The sequence below is a fragment of the Lepidochelys olivacea genome (genome assembly GCF_965140295.1).
Source record: "Lepidochelys olivacea isolate rLepOli2 genome assembly, chromosome: 1".
In the NCBI taxonomy this organism is placed as follows: domain Eukaryota; kingdom Metazoa; phylum Chordata; order Testudines; family Cheloniidae; genus Lepidochelys; species Lepidochelys olivacea.
The window spans coordinates 355,184,854-355,203,468 of record NC_140411.1 but is presented as its reverse complement, the minus strand read 5'-3'; the positions used below and the strand labels follow the sequence as shown (position 1 = coordinate 355,203,468).

The 18,615-nt window shown below is 49.4% G+C and overlaps 1 protein-coding gene across 3 annotated transcripts in view; it reads left to right on the top strand.

The window, feature by feature from the left end:
* The first annotated feature begins 385 nt into the window (after positions 1 to 385).
* The window catches only part of GOLGB1 (golgin B1), a 114,878-nt gene continuing 96,648 nt past the window's right edge, over positions 386 to 18,615 (top strand). For all 3 annotated transcript variants that reach the window (XM_084634095.1, XM_084634094.1, XM_084634093.1), the window contains exons 1-4: positions 386 to 490; positions 15,497 to 15,593; positions 16,272 to 16,418; positions 16,933 to 17,088. In XM_084634095.1, the coding sequence (XP_084490221.1) occupies positions 15,504 to 15,593; positions 16,272 to 16,418; positions 16,933 to 17,088 (393 nt within the window). In that variant the 5' untranslated portion in view covers positions 386 to 490; positions 15,497 to 15,503. The remainder of the gene's footprint in view (positions 491 to 15,496; positions 15,594 to 16,271; positions 16,419 to 16,932; positions 17,089 to 18,615) is intronic.

The following is an 18,615-nucleotide window of genomic DNA, read 5'->3' as shown; positions in this document are numbered from 1 at the left end:
GTAGCGTCACCTGCGCCGGGGTGCGGGGCGTGGGGGCAGGGGTGGTGAGTGGCACTCAGCTCCGAGCCGATGGGAGACCTGTGGCAGGGCCCGGCCACACAGACCTCCCTCTCCCCGCGGCTGCAGCTTAGCACCTCCCGCGGCCAGGCCGACTGTCAGACCGAAGCAGCTATGTCTGCTGATTGGCTGTTGTGTTGTTATTGGGCGGATCCCCTCAATCCCTCTTGTGATTGGCGATTTCATGCCTCGTGTGACTGTAACCCTAGCAACGTCTCAAACTCCTCATTGTGATTGGCAGGTGGCTGTGTCCGTCGCTCCGCGCGGGTGACCGGCTAATCCAATTCGGAGGCGGGAGGGGAGGTGAAGCCGGAAGTCGCTGGGGTGTGTTCCGGTGCTGATGTGGCCGGGGGCGGCGCTTGGCAGCTAAGGTCGGAACCGGGGGCGCTACCGGAGTTGGGTGAACGCGGGGGAGACCGGGCTCCCGGCGCAGGTGAGCGGGGGCTGGGCTTGGGGTAAGGGCGGGCGGGGCCCTGAGCAGAGAGTCCGACCTTAGGCGGGCCCCGAGGCCTGCACGGACCGCCAGTGAGAGGAGCCTGCCCCGGGTCCCCGCCGGCCGGCCGGCCGAGGGGGGGGGGGGCGGCGGCTCTGCCCCGGGCCCCCGCCGGCCGGCCGGCCGAGGGGGGGGGGGGCGGCGGCTCTGCCCCGGGCCCCCGCCGGCCGGCCGGCCGAGGGGGGGGGGGGGCGGCGGCTCTGCCCCGGGCCCCCGCCGGCCGGCCGGCCGAGGGGGGGGGGGGGGCGGCGGCTCTGCCCCGGGCCCCCGCCGGCCGGCCGGCCGAGGGGGGGGGGGGCGGCGGCTCTGCCCCGGGCCCCCGCCGGCCGGCCGGCCGAGGGGGGGGGGGGGGGCGGCGGCTCTGCCCCGGGCCCCCGCCGGCCGGCCGGCCGAGGGGGGGGGGGGGGCGGCGGCTCTGCCCCGGGCCCCCGCCGGCCGGCCGGCCGAGGGGGGGGGGGGGCGGCGGCTCTGCCCCGGGCCCCCGCCGGCCGGCCGGCCGAGGGGGGGGGGGGGCGGCGGCTCTGCCCCGGGCCCCCGCCGGCCGGCCGGCCGAGGGGGGGGGGGGGGCGGGGGCTCTGCCCCGGGCCCCCGCCGGCCGGCCGGCCGAGGGGGGGGGGGGGGGCGGGGGCTCTGCCCCGGGCCCCCGCCGGCCGGCCGGCCGAGGGGGGGGGGGGGGGCGGGGGCTCTGCCCCGGGCCCCCGCCGGCCGGCCGGCCGAGGGGGGGGGGGGGGGCGGGGGCTCTGCCCCGGGCCCCCGCCGGCCGGCCGGCCGAGGGGGGGGGGGGGGCGGGGGCTCTGCCCCGGGCCCCCGCCGGCCGGCCGGCCGAGGGGGGGGGGGGGGGCGGGGGCTCTGCCCCGGGCCCCCGCCGGCCGGCCGGCCGAGGGGGGAGGGGGCGGGGGCTCTGCCCCGGGCCCCCGCCGGCCGGCCGGCCGAGGGGGGGAGGGGGCGGGGGCTCTGCCCCGGGCCCCCGCCGGCCGGCCGGCCGAGGGGGGGGGGGGGGCGGGGGCTCTGCCCCGGGCCCCCGCCGGCCGGCCGAGGGGGGGGGGGGCGGCGGCTCTGCCCCGGGCCCCGGCCGGCCGGCCGAGGGGGGGGGGGGCGGCGGCTCTGCCCCGGGCCCCCGCCGGCCGGCCGGCCGGGGGGGGGGGGGGCGGCTCTGCCCCGGGCCCCCGCCGGCCGGCCGGCCGAGGGGGGGGGGGGGCGGCGGCTCTGCCCCGGGCCCCCGCCGGCCGGCCGGCCGAGGGGGGGGGGGGGCGGCGGCTCTGCCCCGGGCCCCCGCCGGCCGGCCGGCCGAGGGGGGGGGGGCGGCGGCTCTGCCCCGGGCCCCCGCCGGCCGGCCGGCCGAGGGGGGGGGGGGGGCGGCGGCTCTGCCCCGGGCCCCCGCCGGCCGGCCGAGGGGGGGGGGGCGGCGGCTCTGCCCAATAGGAACCATTTCCCCAAGCAGCTTTGGGTCACTGCTGAAATAATGACCTTTGTTCCGTCTCTCCGTGTTTCCGGTTCTCTGAGCCTCCGCGGGGCGCTGCCTGATCCCGGGGCGCTGCTGCTTCTCGCTTCGCGGCAGGGAAGAGCCTGGAGGCGTGTAAAAAGGTAGCTGGAGAGGAGGAGCCGCGGGCTCACTGCTACCTAGGAGAAGAAACAGGAGCGTCTTTCAGCGACGCAAACTGACCGTCTGCAAGGGGGAAGGGAACTGAGTAGCAAGGAAAAGTGTTTGAACGGTGTGGGGGGAAAGAGTAAGAAAGAAAGAGTACCAAAGTTTGGCATAGGTCATGAGGATTGAAAGGAAGAGCAAATGTAGGAAATTTTTTTTGCTTTTATTGAAAAAAGCTAATCTAAACCCCACTTTTAAATCACACACTTTTTTTTACTGTCACTGTGTAAACAATTGCTGTAGATGTTATAAAATCGTGAATGGGAAGGGAAGTGTTGAGTCACAAGTAGTCTATTAAACTGTGGTACCTGCTATGATACTAAACTGTGATACTGAACTGTGGTACCTGCTTGATACTAAACTGGGAGGAGTGGTAGATACACTGGAGGGTAGGGATAGGATACAGAAGGACCTAGACAAATTGGAGGATTGGGCCAAAAGAAATCTGATGAGGTTCAATAAGGATAAGTGCAGGGTCCTGCACTTAGGACGGAAGAATCCCATGCACCGCTACAGACTAGGGGCCGAATGGCTAGGCAGCAGTTCTGCGGAAAAGGACCTAGGGGTGACAGTGGACGAGAAGCTGGATATGAGTCAGCAGTGTGCCCTTGTTGCCAAGAAGGCCAATGGCATTTTGGGATGTATAAGTAGGGGCATAGCGAGCAGATCGAGGGACGTGATCGTTCCCCTCTATTCGACATTGGTGAGGCCTCATCGGGAGTACTGTGTCCAGTTTTGGGCCCCACACTTCAAGAAGGATGTGGATAAATTGGAGAGAGTCCAGCGAAGGGCAACAAAAATGATTAGGGGACTGGAACACATGAGTTATGAGGAGAGGCTGAGGGAGCTGGGATTGTTTAGCCTGCAGAAGAGAAGAATGAGGGGGGATTTGATAGCTGCTTTCAACTACCTGAAAGGGGGTTCCAAAGAGGATGGCTCTAGACTGTTCTCAATGGTAGCAGATGACAGAACGAGGAGTAATGGTCTCAAGTTGCAGTGGGGGAGGTTTAGATTGGATATTAGGAAAAAACTTTTTCACTAGGAGGGTGGTGAAACACTGGAAGGCGTTACGTAGGGAGGTGGTGGAATCTCCTTCCTTAGAGGTTTTTAAGGTCAGGCTTGACAAAGCCCTGGCTGGGATGATTTAACTGGGAATTGGTCCTGCTTCGAGCAGGGGGTTGGACTAGATGACCTTCTGGGGTCCCTTCCAACCCTGATATTCTATGATTCTATGATAAAGTCTGAGAACCTTTGACCTCAGAGTTTAGAGAGAGATTTTCTAGCAGCCAAATTGCATTTTGAAATTACTATAATTCCAGTACAGTTGAATTTAATCTAACTAAAATCTCCTGCTGTGTTTGTTCAGTTGAAGCTGCAAGTGCTCTAATTAGAAGCAATTCAGACAATTTAGTTCCAGAGGAAGAATTTTTTTGGGGTCTTTTCTGATCCTTCACCATTTGCTGCACTCACCAACCCCAGACACAGGGATCAGCTTTGCACCTATCATTTACAAGAATGTAGTTACCCTCTTCTCCCCCCCCCCCTCCCCAAAGTGCATGCTGCCTTCCTTTGAAATGATAAAGCCTGAAATGTTGAACCCGGACAAAAGATGTGAGGCGATGCTGATAGGAAGAAGGAAGTAATATGAAAAACTCTTCTCAACAATCTAATCCTCAAAGGCATCTGCTCTCATATTGTTAAATCAGTTCTTAGCCTGAAATCCTACTGGATTCCACACAGTGCCCTGGTATCAGCTTTCAACATATCAAAGACTACCTATGGGCCTTGCAGGCTTATTGGGGACACCTAACCTTTGCCCATCATAAGAGGAGAATTTCAGCCAGTGGGACAAGTGCAGTTTCAATATTGAACCTAAGCTGGACTTTGTATTGAGGCAGGTCAAGGAAATCTGAGGGCTCCAGATAATGTAAGAGTTACCTTCCCATCACTTCTCATAATCTTACCCAAAAAGAGCATGTTATTGACAGGGCAATCATGAGATCACACTGGCTAGGTAGATGGTGAGCTGCAACTACTGTTCAACCTTGACTTGATACTGCACAATATTTTGATTAGAAAAAAATAGAATGATAAAATTAACATGGCACACGTTAAATGGATTAAAAACTGACTAACTGATAGGTCTCAAAATGTAATTGTAGATGGAGAATTATTATCAAGCAGTTGTGTTCTGAGTGGGGTCCCATGTGGATCGGTTCTTGGCCTTGTGCTTTTAAACATTTTTATCAGTGAGTTGGAAGAAAACATAAAATCATCTCTGATTAAAAGTTTGCAGATGACACAAATTAGGGGAGTGGTAAATAATGAAGAGGACTGATTCAACGCGATCTAGCTTGCTTGGAAAACTGGAAGTAAGCAAACAATATGCGTTTTAATACAGCTAAATGTAAATGTGTACGTCTAAGAACAGAATGGCAAAGAGTCCTGTGGCACCCTATAGATTTACACTTACACTTATAGACTAACAAATGTATAAGCTTATGCTCCAATACGTCTGTTAGTCTATAAGGTGCCACAGGACTCGTTGCTGCTTTTACAGATCCAGACTAACACGGCTAGCCCTCTGATATCTGATACAAGAACAGAATGTAGGCCACACTTACAGGATGGGGGACTCTCTCCTGGAAAGCAGTGGCTGAAAAACATTATGGTGTCATGGTGGATAATCAACTGAACATGACCTCCCACTGCAATGTTGTGGTCAAAAGGGCTAATGCAATCCTCAGATGCATAAACAGGAGACTCTTTAGTAGGAGTATAGAGCGGTTATTTTACCTCTGTATTTGGCACTGGCATAATTGCTGGAATGCTGTGTGCAGTTCTGGTGCCCACAATTCAAGAAGGATGTTGATATATAGGAGAGGGGTTAGAGAAGAGCCACAAAAATGTTTAAAGGATTAGAAAACATGCCTTATAGTGATAGATTCAAAGAGCTCAATCTGTTTAGCTTAACAAAGAGAAGATTAAGGGGTAACTTGCTTATAGTCTGTAAGTGTCTACTTGGGCAACAAATATTTAATAATGGGGGTCTTCAGTTTAGCAGAGAATGGTATAACATGATCCTATAGCTGGAAGTTGAAGCTAGACACACTGAGACTGGAAATAAGGTGTAAATTTTTAATGATGAGAGTAATTAACCATTGGAACAATTTACCAAGAGTTGGAGTGGATTATCCATCACTGACAATTTAAAAATTATAATTGGATGTTTGTCTAAAACACATGCTCTAGCAAATATTTTGGGGAAGTTCTCTGGCCTGTGTTATGCAGGAAGTCTGACAAGACGATCACAATGGTCCCTTTTGGCCTTGGAATCTATGAATCTAAGAAACTGTAACTTGATTGTTTCACAGTTGCCCTATCTTCCTTCCTTCTCCTTCCTTCCTTCAGTCTGTTTGTATCATCCACCTATTGTGTCTTGCCTTAAACCTAGATAATAAACTTAGTTTTTGTGCAAATCCTTCTACTTCACATCTGTGCAGCATCTTGCATATTGAGGCCTCTAGGTGCTTCTGTAATACCAGTAATCTCAAGCAAAGGCCTAACTACTATGCATTTGAGATAAACTAGCACCTTGCCCTCCATGAAAAATATGCACCAAATCCAGTGCATGCGAGGGCATTGTATCTGAATTTCTTCCAGCTATCAATTTATTAAGCAATGATTGTTACTTTTTCTGTGAATCTAACTCAAAACTTACCCACCTCCTTAAGTTCTCAGTAACTTCCACTTTGAAAGTGTGTGAGAGAGTTCCTGTTCTCTCCATTCCCTTCTTCTATTTAACAGATTAAATTAAAACACTACACTCTATTTTTGAAGCACTTGTAGGAGAAGAAGGTGATCAGGAACAGTCAACATGGATTCACCAAGGGCAAGTCATGCCTGACCAACCTGATTGCCTTCTATGATGAGATAACTAGCTCTGTGGATATGGGGAGAGCAGTGGGCATGCTATATCTTGACTTTAGCAAAGCTTTTGATATAGTCTCCCACAGTATTCTTGCCAGCAACTTTAAAAAGTATGATTGGATTAATGGAGTAACAAGAAGGGTTTCTTCAGGTATGTTGGCAACAAGAAGAAAGCCAAGGAAAGTGTGGGCCCCTTACTGAATGAGGGAGGCAACCTAGTGACAGAGGATGTGGAAAAAGCTAATGTACTCAATGCTTTCTTTGCCTCTGTTTTCACTAACAAGGTCAGCTCCCAGACTGCTGCGCTGGGCATCACAAAATGGGGAAGAGATGGCCAGCCCTCTGTGGAGATAGAGGTGGTTAGGGACTATTTAGAAAAGCTGGACGTGCACAAGTCCATGGGGCCGGACGAGTTGCATCCGAGAGTGCTGAAGGAATTGGCGGCTGTGATTGCAGAGCCATTGGCCATTATCTTTGAAAACTCGTGGCGAACGGGGGAAATCCCGGATGCCTGGAAAAAGGTTAATGTAGTGCCAATTTTAAAAAAGGGAAGAAGGAGGATCCAGGGAACTACAGGCCAGTCAGCCTCACCTCAGTCCCTGGGAAAAATCATGGAGCAGGTCCTCAAAGAATCAATCCTGAAGCACTTGCATGAGAGGAAAGTGATCAGGAACAGCCAGCATGGATTCACCAAGGGAAGGTCATGCCTGACTAATCTAATCGCCTTTTATGATGAGATTACTGGTTCTGTGGATGAAGGGAAAGCAGTGGATGTATTGTTTCTTGACTTTAGCAAAGCTTTTGACACGGTCTCCCACAGTATTCTTTCAGCAAGTTAAGGAAGTATGGGCTGGATGAATGCACTATAAGGTGGGTAGAAAGCTGGCTAGATTGTCGGGCTCAACGGGTAGTGATCAATGGCTCCATGTCTAGTTGGCAGCCGGTATCAAGTGGAGTGCCCCAAGGGTCGGTCCTGGGGCCGGTTTTATTCAATATCTTCATAAATGATCTGGAGGATGGTGTGGATTGGACTCTCAGCAAATTTGCGGATGATACTAAACTGGGAGGAGTGGTAGATACGCTGGAGGGGAGGGATAGGATACAGAAGGACCTAGACAAATTGGAGGATTGGGCCAAAAGAAATCTGATGAGGTTCAATAAGGATAAGTGCAGGGTCCTGCACTTAGGATGGAAGAATCCAATGCACCGCTACAGACTAGGGACCGAATGGCTAGGCAGCAGTTCTGCGGAAAAGGACCTAGGGGTTACAGTGGCCGAGAAGCTGGATATGAGTCAGCAGTGTGCCCTTGTTGCCAAGAAGGCCAATGGCATTTTGGGATGTATAAGTAGGGGCATAGCGAGCAGATCGAGGGACGTGATCGTTCCCCTCTATTCGACATTGGTGAGGCCTCATCGGGAGTACTGTGTCCAGTTTTGGGCCCCACACTACAAGAAGGATGTGGATAAATTGGAGATAGTCCAGCGAAGGGCAACAAAAATGATTAGGGGTCTAGAACACATGAGTTATGAGGAGAGGCTGAGGGAGCTGGGATTGTTTAGCCTGCAGAAGAGAAGAATGAGGGGGGATTTGATAGCTGCTTTCAACTACCTGAAAGGGGGTTCCAAAGAGGATGGCTCTAGACTGTTCTCAATGGTAGCAGATGACAGAACGAGGAGTAATGGTCTCAAGTTGCAGTGGGGGAGGTTTAGATTGGATATTAGGAAAAACTTTTTCACTAAGAGGGTGGTGAAACACTGGAATGCGTTACGTAGGGAGGTGGTGGAATCTCCTTCCTTAGAAGTTTTTAAGGTCAGGCTTGACAAAGCCCTGGCTGGGATGATTTAACTGGGAATTGGTCCTGCTTCGAGCAGGGGGTTGGACTAGATGACCTTCAGGGGTCCCTTCCAACCCTGATATTCTATGACTATAAGGTGGATAGAAACCTGGCTAGATCGTCAGGCTCAATGGGTAGTGATCAACGGCTCAATGTCTAGTTGGCAGCCGGTATCAAGTGGAGTGCCCCAGGGGTTGGTCCTGGAGCCGGTTTTGTTCAAAATCTTCATTAATAGATCTGGATGATGGGATGGATTCCACCAACTTGCTGAGGGTGCATGATACTAAGCTGCGGGGAGCGGAAGATAAGCTGGAGGGTAGGGATAGGGTTCAGAGTGATCTAGACAAATTGGAGGTTTGGACCAAAAGAAATCTGATGAGGTTCAACAAGGACAAGTGCAGAGTCCTGCACCTAGGACAGAAGAATCCCATGCACTGCTACAGGCTGGGGACCAACTGGCTAAGCGGCAGTTCTGCAGAAAAGGACCTGGGGATTACAGTGGGTTAGAAGCTGGATGTGTGCCCTTGTTGCCAAGAAGGCTAACAACATATTGGGCTGCATTAGCAGGAGCATTGCCAGCAGATCGAGGGAAGTGATTATTCCCCTCTATTTGGCACTGGTGAGGCCACATCTGGAGTATTGTGTCCAGTTTTGGGGCCCCCCACTACAGAAAGGATGTGGACAAATTGGAGAGAGTCTAGTGGAGGGCAACAAAAATGATTTGGGGTCTGGGGCACATGACTTATGAGGAGAGGCTGAGGGAACTGGGCTTATTTAGTCTGCAGAAGAGAAGAGTGTATGTGTGGGGATTTGATAGCAGCCTTCCACTACCTGAAGGGGGGTTCCAAAGAGGATGGAGCTTGGCTGTTCTCAGTGGTGGCAGAGGACAGAACAAGAAGCAATGGGCTCAAGTTGCAGCGGGAGAGGTCTAGGTTGGGTATTAGGAAAAACTATTGCACTAGGAGGGTGGTGAAGGACTGGAATGGATTACCTAGGGAGGTGGTGGAATCTCCATCCTTAGAGGTTTTTAAGGCCCAGCTTGAGAAAGCCCTGGCTGGGATGATTTAGTTGGGGTTGGTCCTGCTTTAAGCAGGGGTTTGGACTAGATGACCTCCTGAGGTCTCTTCCAACCCTAATGTTCTATGATTCTATTCTACTGGAATACCAAAGGTGTTCTATCATCTCAAGTATTTCCTTTCCTTTCAAATATGGTACCTAAATGCTTCCTCCCACCCTCCATATTGCTCTCCAGTATCTCAGTTCTCTGCTTGCTAAATCTTTCCAGAACCACAGACATTCTCAAAGCAGCTTAATTCTATTTTGTAAAAAAAAGTTCTCATAGATATTAAGGTCAGAAGGGACCATTATGATCATCTAGTCTGACCTCCTGCACAATGCAGGCCACAGAATCTTACCCACCCACTCCTGCAATAAACCTCTCACCTATGTCTGAGCTATTGAAGTCCTCAAATCATGGTTTAAAGAGAATCCTCCAGCAAGTGACCAATGCCCCATGCTACAGAGGAAGGTGAAAACCCCCCAGGGCCTCTTCCAATCTACCCCAGAGGAAAATTCCCTCCGTACCACAAATATGGCGATCAGCTGAACCCTGAGCATGTGGGCAAGATTCACCAGCCATGAGATTTCTCTTGGTTTGTGGTTTCCAAGTTATCACAGTCATGAAACAAGAATATCAGTCTTCTGTCAAAGAGATTTAATAGCAGGTAATGCAGCTATCTGATAACACTCATGTTTTGGCCACAGCATTGCACTGGGAACTCATGTTCAGCTGATTATTCACCAGGACCCCCAAATCTTTTTCAGAGTTACTGATTCCCAGGTTAGAGTCACTCATCCTGTAAGTATAGCCTACGTTCTTTTTTCCTAGATGAATACATTTACTTTTGGCTGTTATTAAAACTTACATTGTTTACCAAGTGATCTGCACTGGTCTGTATCAGCAACCTGTCCTCTTCTTTATTTACCACTCCATCAATCTTTGTGTCCTCTGCAAACTTTATCAGTGATGACTTTGTTTTCTTCCAGGTCACTGATCAAAATGTTAAATAGTGAAGGGCAGAGCCCTTCTAAGCATTTTAGTGCCCAGGGCGAGCAAGCATATTTGCACCCCCTGCCATGTTTTCATCATTTTCCCACCTCCGAGCCTTTGCGTCTTGGGCGACTGTCCTACTCACCCTGCCCTGGTTACGGCTCTGGTGTAGGGCCAAGAATCAATCCATGCGGGACCACACTAGAAACACACTCTCTCATTGATGATTCCCCATTTACAGTTACATTTGGGGACATGTCAGCCAGTCTGTAATATGTATAATATAAGCCATGTTAATTTTGTATGGTTTTAGTTTCTTCATAGAAATATCAAGCAGTACCATGTCAGTCTTACTGAAGTCTAAGTGTTATATCAACACTCTACCTTTTATCAACCAAACTTGTAATCTCATAGAAAAAAACTCAAGTTTGACAGCATCTATTTTCCATAAACCTGTGATGATTGGCATTAATTATATAACACTCCTTTAATTCTTATGTAATCAAGTCTTGTATTAGCTGTTCCATTATTTTGTCTGGGATTGATGTCCGGCTTACAGACATATAATCAATCACTCAGGTCATCCTGTTTAGCCTCTTTAACTATTGGAGCATCTCTAGTTTTCTTCCAGTCTTCTAAAACTTCCCCTGCGTTCCAAGTGTTATTGAAAATATAGCACCTCGGCCAGCTTTTTAAAAATTCTTGGATGCTAGTTATCTGGACCTGCAGATCTAAAAATGTCTAGCTTGAGTAGCTGCTGTTTAACATCTTCCCAAGTTATTATTGGAATAGAAAGTGTTTCTGCATCATATATGATTAAATATTTTTCCGCAGATACCAAGCAGAAATATATATTGAACACTTGTGCCTTTTTTGCAGTACTATTGACAATGTTACCTGTGACGGGTGCCACCTGGAACTGGGGTACCACTGAGCCCCCCGACCCACCAGCCTGGGGTCCCTCTCGCCCTGCGCTGCTGTGATAAATTGCCACGTTCTCCAAGCTTGCTCTTTCACTAGCATTCACACAGGTAGGGGACACACCCAGCTGCTGTACTTACAGGCTGCTGTGATCAGCTCTGCATGGGACTAAGGAATTGCCCAGCTGCTCAAGAGCACACCCCCTTCTGGGGTGTAAACCCAAAATTATACTGTCTTGCACTGCACAGAGATATGTACAGCATAAGCTCATGAAATTTGCCCCCTCCCTCAATGTGGAGAGGGCATATACAACAGCTTTTTGTCCCAAGTTATGACTCCCACACACTGGTTTGTGATGAAACAAAAAAATTAACTACAAAAGATAGATTTTAAGTGATTATAAGGAATAGCAGATTACCTCGCAAATAAACAAAAATGCAATCTAAGCTTAATATACTAAAGAGATTGGATATAAGTAGCAAAGTCTCACCCTAATTGTTGATTCAAGCAGGCTGCAGGCTCTTAAGAGGCAAGCAAGTTCAGCTTGCAGCTTAAAAACCTCAGGTGTTCCTTTCACAGGCTAAAATTTCCTTTTAACCTGGGTCCAGCACTCCCCCCCCCCCCCCCCCCCCCACGTCCAGTCCAGTCCTTGTTCCTCAGATGTTTTCAAGAGTCTCCTTTGGACGGGGAGGCAGTGAAGAACCACGATGATGTCACTGCCTGCCTTAAATAGCGTTTGCTTATGGCGAGAACCCTTTGTCTCCAAGCTTGGTTCCCACATCTTTCAGTGGAAAAACACTGGTATTCCAAGTACTGGAGTCCAGTACCAGGTGATCTGTAGTCTCATAGCAGCCATGACTTGGAGGTTGTTTGTAGCATCCTCAGGAAGGCTCCCCGGTGGGAGATTAGCTTCTTCTAAGACAGGTTTCAGAGTAGCAGCCGTGTTAGTCTGTATCCCCAAAAAGAAAAGGAGTATTTGTGGCACCTTAGAAACTAATAAATTTATTTGAGCATAAGCTTTCGTGAGCTACAGCTCACTTCATTGGATGTAGCTCACGAAAGCTTATGCTGAAATAAATTTGTTAGTCTCTAAGGTGCCACACGTACTTCTTTTCTTCTTCTAAGACTTATTGTTCTCCCTAATGGTCCATTGACTTGAATGGGCCCTTCCCAGCCAGCTATCTAGACTGACAGGCTTTTGCCTAGTGGGCGTTGCCCTGGAGTAACTACATGAAATACAGATACACAGTCAGCATTCCTAACTTCAGATACAAAAATAGTACATGCATACAAATAGGATAATAATATTCAGTAAATCATAACCTTTTCAATGATATCTCACATGACCTATCCTGTATAAAATACATCATAGTTATGCCATAATCATATAATAATATTTCTATGAAGAATATGGGATGCACTGTCACGCTGCAATTTTTATCTAGTAATGAACCAATTCCATTGTTAGGGTTCATTGATAAAAATGAATTGCTGCACTGAGTAGAATTTGCTGAGTGTTTGTCGGGGAAAAATAGTCCAGTGAAAGGAGTGTTCAGTTTGAACAATGTTTGGAGTGAAGAAAAATGTTTGGTCCCATTGGATTTAGGTCTTAAGTTACTTAAGCACGTTTGAAAATTTTATCCCATGTTAAAATCCTCCAGTCCAAGACACATGCCTTTATCGCTGACTAAGAAGCTGGCAGTAGTGACACCATAAGAATTTTTTTTTAAATTTACTTTGTCTTTTGTATATTTCAACCCCCTAAAAATGTTACCATAAGTGTCCCTTTTATTTCTTTTGAAAATATGGTCACTTTACTCAGTAAGTATTTCCAGAACTGCATTATCAGGCCTTTTGATACAGTAATAATGTGACAATAATAAGAAACCATGTGAGTTGCTCCTTTCCTTCACCCCTACGTTAACAGAAGACGTTAGGTGATAGAAATGTTTCCTCTTTGCAGTGGCCATCTGTTTCTGTGGCACGGTTATCTACTTTGAAGGTATGGATCTAAATTAATGGTTGACATAAATGTTGACATTGACTTGATTATACCAGTGGAGAATTTGGCCAATGATCTCAAAGGAATGCTTCTCTTATATGTGCTCTCTGCCACAGAGTGCAGCAGAGAACTCTAAAATCTGCCATCCTGGAAGATGATCAGTTTAAACAACAAGAAATACCTCATCATCCACAAGAATCTCTCAAATGTTGTTCATTATAATAAAGTACCCAGAAGTATGCTGAGCAGTTTACGGTAAACCTAGGGAGAGACTGCCCTTGCGCCTGCCCCAAACAACTGATAGTCTAAATGTAAACTGGGATAAAGCAAGTGAGGAGCCTACCAGTGGGAGGAGGAGTATAATTAACCAACATAATTATACTGTGACTCAGGGCTGGTCTGTGCTGAAAACATACATCAACATAGCTCTGCTCTTAGGGGTGTGAAATCCACACTCATAAGAGACATAGCTATGCTGACATAACCCCCAGTGTAGACAGCGTTAGGTTAATAGAAGAATTCTTCTGTCATCCTAACTACTGCCTTTTGGGGAGGTGGAGAACCCTTCCCATCGCTATAGTGAGTGTCTACACTGAAGTGCTACAGTGGTGCAGTGCAGCATTTTAAGTGTAGACATAACCTTAATTTAGGCACGTATTAGTAGTTTTAGTTAAACATTCATTCATTCATACTGGTTAAGGCACTAGACTGAGGTTCTGGAAATCTAAGTTCAGTTCCTGGCTCAGCTGCAAACTCCCTATGTGACCTTGGGCAAGGCACTTGGTCCCTGTGTCTCAGTTCTTCATATGTTACATGGGAATAACAGATACTTCCTTTGTTCCACCATTTGTCTACTTTGCCTTTTTAGATTGAAAGCTATTTGGGGTTAATTATTGGCTTTGCTATGTGTTTGCATTGCACTTAGTGCCACAGGGCCCTGATCTTTGTTGGGACATCTAGGTACATTTTTTTATTACTGAAAAAGATCAAGAGTAAGTGACTATTGTGAATATTACGGACTCACTTGTAGGTGTCACAGAAGTACTGAGATTTCAGGGAGAATTTAAATATATTTTAAAAGTGAACTCAAAAGACTTTAAACTTGCCTAGACCTGAGTTCGATCCCAGGTCTTTGTAGCACCCAAATATATGCCCTACCATAATGTTTCTCCTGTTACAGTGGATGCCTAATGAAGCAGTCTCAACCTTATCCATACTGCAGCCACCACTTCCTGGGGCTCCCCTTCAGTTTAGCAGTATGGGAAGAGCAAGGGGGTTGTGACCCCATAATGCCTGTTTGTAATCTGGAGAGGAGAGAGGAGGTGGGTGGGAACTGGGGAGGGGAGTAAGTTGGGGCTTGCAGGGCTGGTGTGGGCCTCTCCCCCGGCTCCAGAGCTCCCGTGCTGCCTGCCGGCAGGGGGGAGAGAGGGCCCCTTCTCCCGAAGCTCCCGTGCTGCCTGCTAGCAGGGAGAGGGTTGGGGGGAGTCCTCTGGCCCCAGCCCCGGGGCAGCCTGCCTTTACCCCAAACTCCTCATCCCTGGCCCCACCCCAGATCCTGCGCCCCCAGCCAGAGTCTTCCTCTCTCTCCCACATCCCAACCCTCTGCCCCAGCCCTGAGCCCCCTCCTGCACATTGAACCCCTCATCCCCGGCCCTCACCCCCGCAGCCCTCATCCCCACATTCCACACCCCAAACCTGTCATCCACAGCTCCACCCTAGAGCCCTCACCCCTGCGCTCCACCCTCTGCCCTACTCTGGGCCACCTCTCAATGCGCCAAACCTTCAGCCCCACCCCATGTGGCTCTCACATTGAAGGTTTTTGCCAAAGTGGCCCCCACTTCACACATAGTGAGGAAAGCCGGCCTAACGTGCCCTGTAACCAAAGTATGATGCACATTACATTTTTCCTATTCAAAGACAGATGGTTGCAAGGTCGGGATATTCTATAGGCTAGAAGAGTGAAGCACGGTCATTTCGCCACTCTGAGAATAGGGATACTAACCCGTTCCTACTGGAGGCGTCCGTGTAAAGATCAGAGCACTGCGGTAATGTTTTCTCAACAACTTCAGTCACTAAATGCGTATGCTGCTATATTAGTGCTAGGTGGAAGTTTGTGCAGGGTATATGGCTTCGTTCCTGTAGGTCACAAGCCTGGAGGTCGTGAATGTGTGGATCACTGTAGCCAGCTTCTAGCAGTGCTGCAGCTGAAGCACTTGTAGTATGGGCATACTCTGCACTTCTTTAGTCTCTCCTGTAAGTCAGGTTTTTCAGATATTGCATCATTCTTGTAGTTCATTTTTTGTCTCACTTATACATTGGAAAGAATACCTCCCTACTCCTACTCTGTATTCCCCTGCTTATACAGCCAGGGTCTGAATTACCCCTCTTAGCCACAGCATAAAAGTTATTTACTTCTTGGGGTTTACTTTGGCATCTGCTTTATCAGTAGGGAAGAAATGTTCGTTGTTGCATGGTACTGGAGATCAGTAGGGAGATGCACTTCCTTTCCCTCGCTCTTTTGCCCCTTACCTAAAGTCTTTCTTTTTATGTTGTTTTGCTGCAGGCCTGAGATGCTGAGCCGCTTATCAGGGTTAGCAAACACTGTTCTGCAGGAGCTGTCGGGGGATGGAAGTGATGCACAAGTTGAGTCCTCTGCCACTGTGAGTATGCTCTCTCATTCCAGAACTATCATTGTTGCTGCTCAGAGCTGGTTCAGGGTATCCGAGGCACTAGAGTGTTGTGAATAACTGTCTCCTGATTCCTGTCACCTTGCACCTCACCCAACTTGTGGCCCTCACCTCTGCCACTCGCTTTGCATTTATGGCATCTTCCTTTCAGTCAGTGCTGCTGCAGTGCAGAACCGTATGATCTCTTCAGCCTATGAGATCAACTTGAGAGCTGGGAAAGGAGCTAGAGTTGAAGTGAGCTAGGGGTTTCTGGAAGAGTTTTGGAGAGCTGACCATCCTCCATAAGAGGAATGGGACTACTGAATCACATGGGGACCTGCTCTCATGTTGCACTCTGGCTGTAGGGGCAGTGGATGGCATAGGGAGCAGTGGTATCTCTGCTGTGTAAAGTCTTTCAAGTTTGCTGATGTCCTGTTACAGCAGAGATGCTCCTTTTAATATTCTTCGAGAGTATCTGGAACTTTCCACTTAGTCTAATGAACTAGACTTCGCCAGCTGAAATCAGGAGGAAAGTTTGTGAGGAGCTGCATTTAGGCTAGGCTGTAACACATAAAAACAGAGTTGCGGGTCTCCCTCTGGGCACTATGCTGTGGTCTTGGAATTAGTTTTAGTGAGGTACTTTTTCCAGAGTGTCTGTTTGACCTTCTCTAGGTGTCGGAGCCAGGAATGGAGAGCAGGGAGGAGATGCCCAAGGGTATACTGGAGCGTCTGGCCCACACAGAGCAGCTGGCTGTCCAGCTGAAGGATTTGGTCCGAGAGAAGGATGCCCAGCTCCAGCAGAAAGAAGTTGAACTCAAGGTACCATTCCTTCCACAAGGGGTCTGGGAGTAAGGCTGAAGGTATGTCTACACTGCAATTTGACATCCGGGTCTGGCCCGTACCAGCTGACTTGGACTCACGGGGCTTGGGCTAAGGAGCTAGTTAATTACAGTGTGGACATTTGGGCTCTGGCTGGAGCCTGAGCTCTGGGACACTTCCACGTTGCAGGGTCCTAGAGCCCGGGCTCCACTGGAAGCCCAAATGTCTACACTGCAATTAACCAGCCCCTTAGCCTGAGCCCTGTGAGCTGGAGTCAGCTGGCAAGGGCCAAAAAGGCGTTAAATTGCAATGTAGACATACCCTGAGATGCTGCTACTACTGTTTTCTGTGGAGTTCAGTCTCTGGCTTCTTTGGGGTCTCCTTTCTGATGCGGAGACACTTAAATCTGTTTGACATTCCTAACACTGCAAGCTGGCGGCTTCAGGGCAAATTAATTTCCTGTGGATGGTGCAATAGAACCTTGAGTACAGTCTTTGCATCTTTTCTTCCACAGGAGGAGAGGGAGGCTGCAGATGCTAAGTTGAAGAAGCTGAAGCTGCAGGCCAAAGCCAAGCTGGTAGCTCTGAATAAACGCATTGAGGAGCTGACAGAGCAGGGGTCAGTGTTGCCTGCAAAAAGCCTGCCAGAAGAGCAGCTGCATCACAGGAAGGTGGGAAAGATATGGCTTTAGGAAAAGCTCTAGCATGTACTGAGAATCTGGGTGCTAAGAGATGTTGGAATACGCCAATGAGCTGCTAGGTTCCCTTTCCTCTCGGGGTAGGTTCCTGTGATTGTAGTATTCTTGCTTTTGGAGAGCAATTAAGTTCCTGATGTCTCCTGCTATTCATGATCCACTTTTTAAATGACCTCTTTTCTCTCTGAATACCCTGACCCTAGAGGCACAGTGCCTGCTATTAGAAACACTCCAACAGGAATATGGCTACTCTGTGGGAGCCAGAGTCTGGCCTGCTTCTTCATAGTGTGGATGCCCTCAGAGGGTTAGCTGTGATCTCTGCAAGCCACTTACCTGCCTGCTTCCCTTTGCATGCCTTATGTGCGCCCTATTGCTATTTCTACATGAATTGCCTATTCTTCTGGACAAAAGCAAGGGGACATCAATGAAATTGAAAGGCAATACATTTAAACTGATTAGAAGTATATTTTTACTAGCTCATATTTAGCTTATGGAACTCGTTGCCACAAGATTGAGGCCAAATGTTTAAGATTAATAAAGGATTATAGACATGTGTACAAGAATATCCACAGTTACATTAGACTGGATAAAAAATAGAGATAAATTAGCCAACCCCTAGCTGACAGGGGTTAGGTAGAAACTCCACAAAGGCCGATGTGTTTTTTCATATCTCATTGTGGGAAATTCAACATAGAATATCAGGGTTGAAAGGGACCTCAGGAGGTCTAGTCCAACCCCCTGCTCAAAGCAGGACCAATCCCTAATTAAATCATCCCAGCCAGGGCTTTGTCAAGCCTGACCTTAAAAACTTCTAAGGAAGGAGATTCCATCACCTCCCTAGGTAACGCATTCCAGTGCTTCACCACCCTCCTAGTGAAAAAGTTTTTCCTAATATCCAACCTAAATCTCCCCCACTGCAACTTGAGACCATTACTCCTTGTTCTGTCACCTGCTACCACTGAGAACAGTCTAGAGCCATCCTCCTTTCGAACCCCCTTTCAGGTAGTTGAAAGCAGCTATCAAATCCCCCGTCATTCTTCTCTTCTGTAGACTACACATCCCCAGTTCCCTCAGCCTCTCCTCATAAGTCATGTGTTCCAGTCCCCTAATCATTTTTGTTGCCCTCCGCTGGACTCTTTCCAATTTTTCCACATCCTTCTTGTAGTGTGGGGCCCCAAACTGGACACAGTACTCCAGATGAGGCCTCACCAATGTTGAATAGAGGGGAACGATCACGTCCCTCGATCTGCTGGCAATGCCCCTACGTATTCATCCCAAAATGCCATTGGCCTTCTTGGCAACAAGGGCATACTGACTCATATCCAGCTTCTCGTCCACTGTAACCCATAGGTCCTTTTCTGCAGAACTGCTGCCGAGCCATTCAGTCCCTAGTTTGTAGCGGTGCATGGGATTCTTCCGTCCTAAGTGCGGGATTCTTCCGTCCTAAGTGCAGGACTCTGCACTTGTCCTTGTTGAACCTCAACATATTTCTTTTGGCCCAAT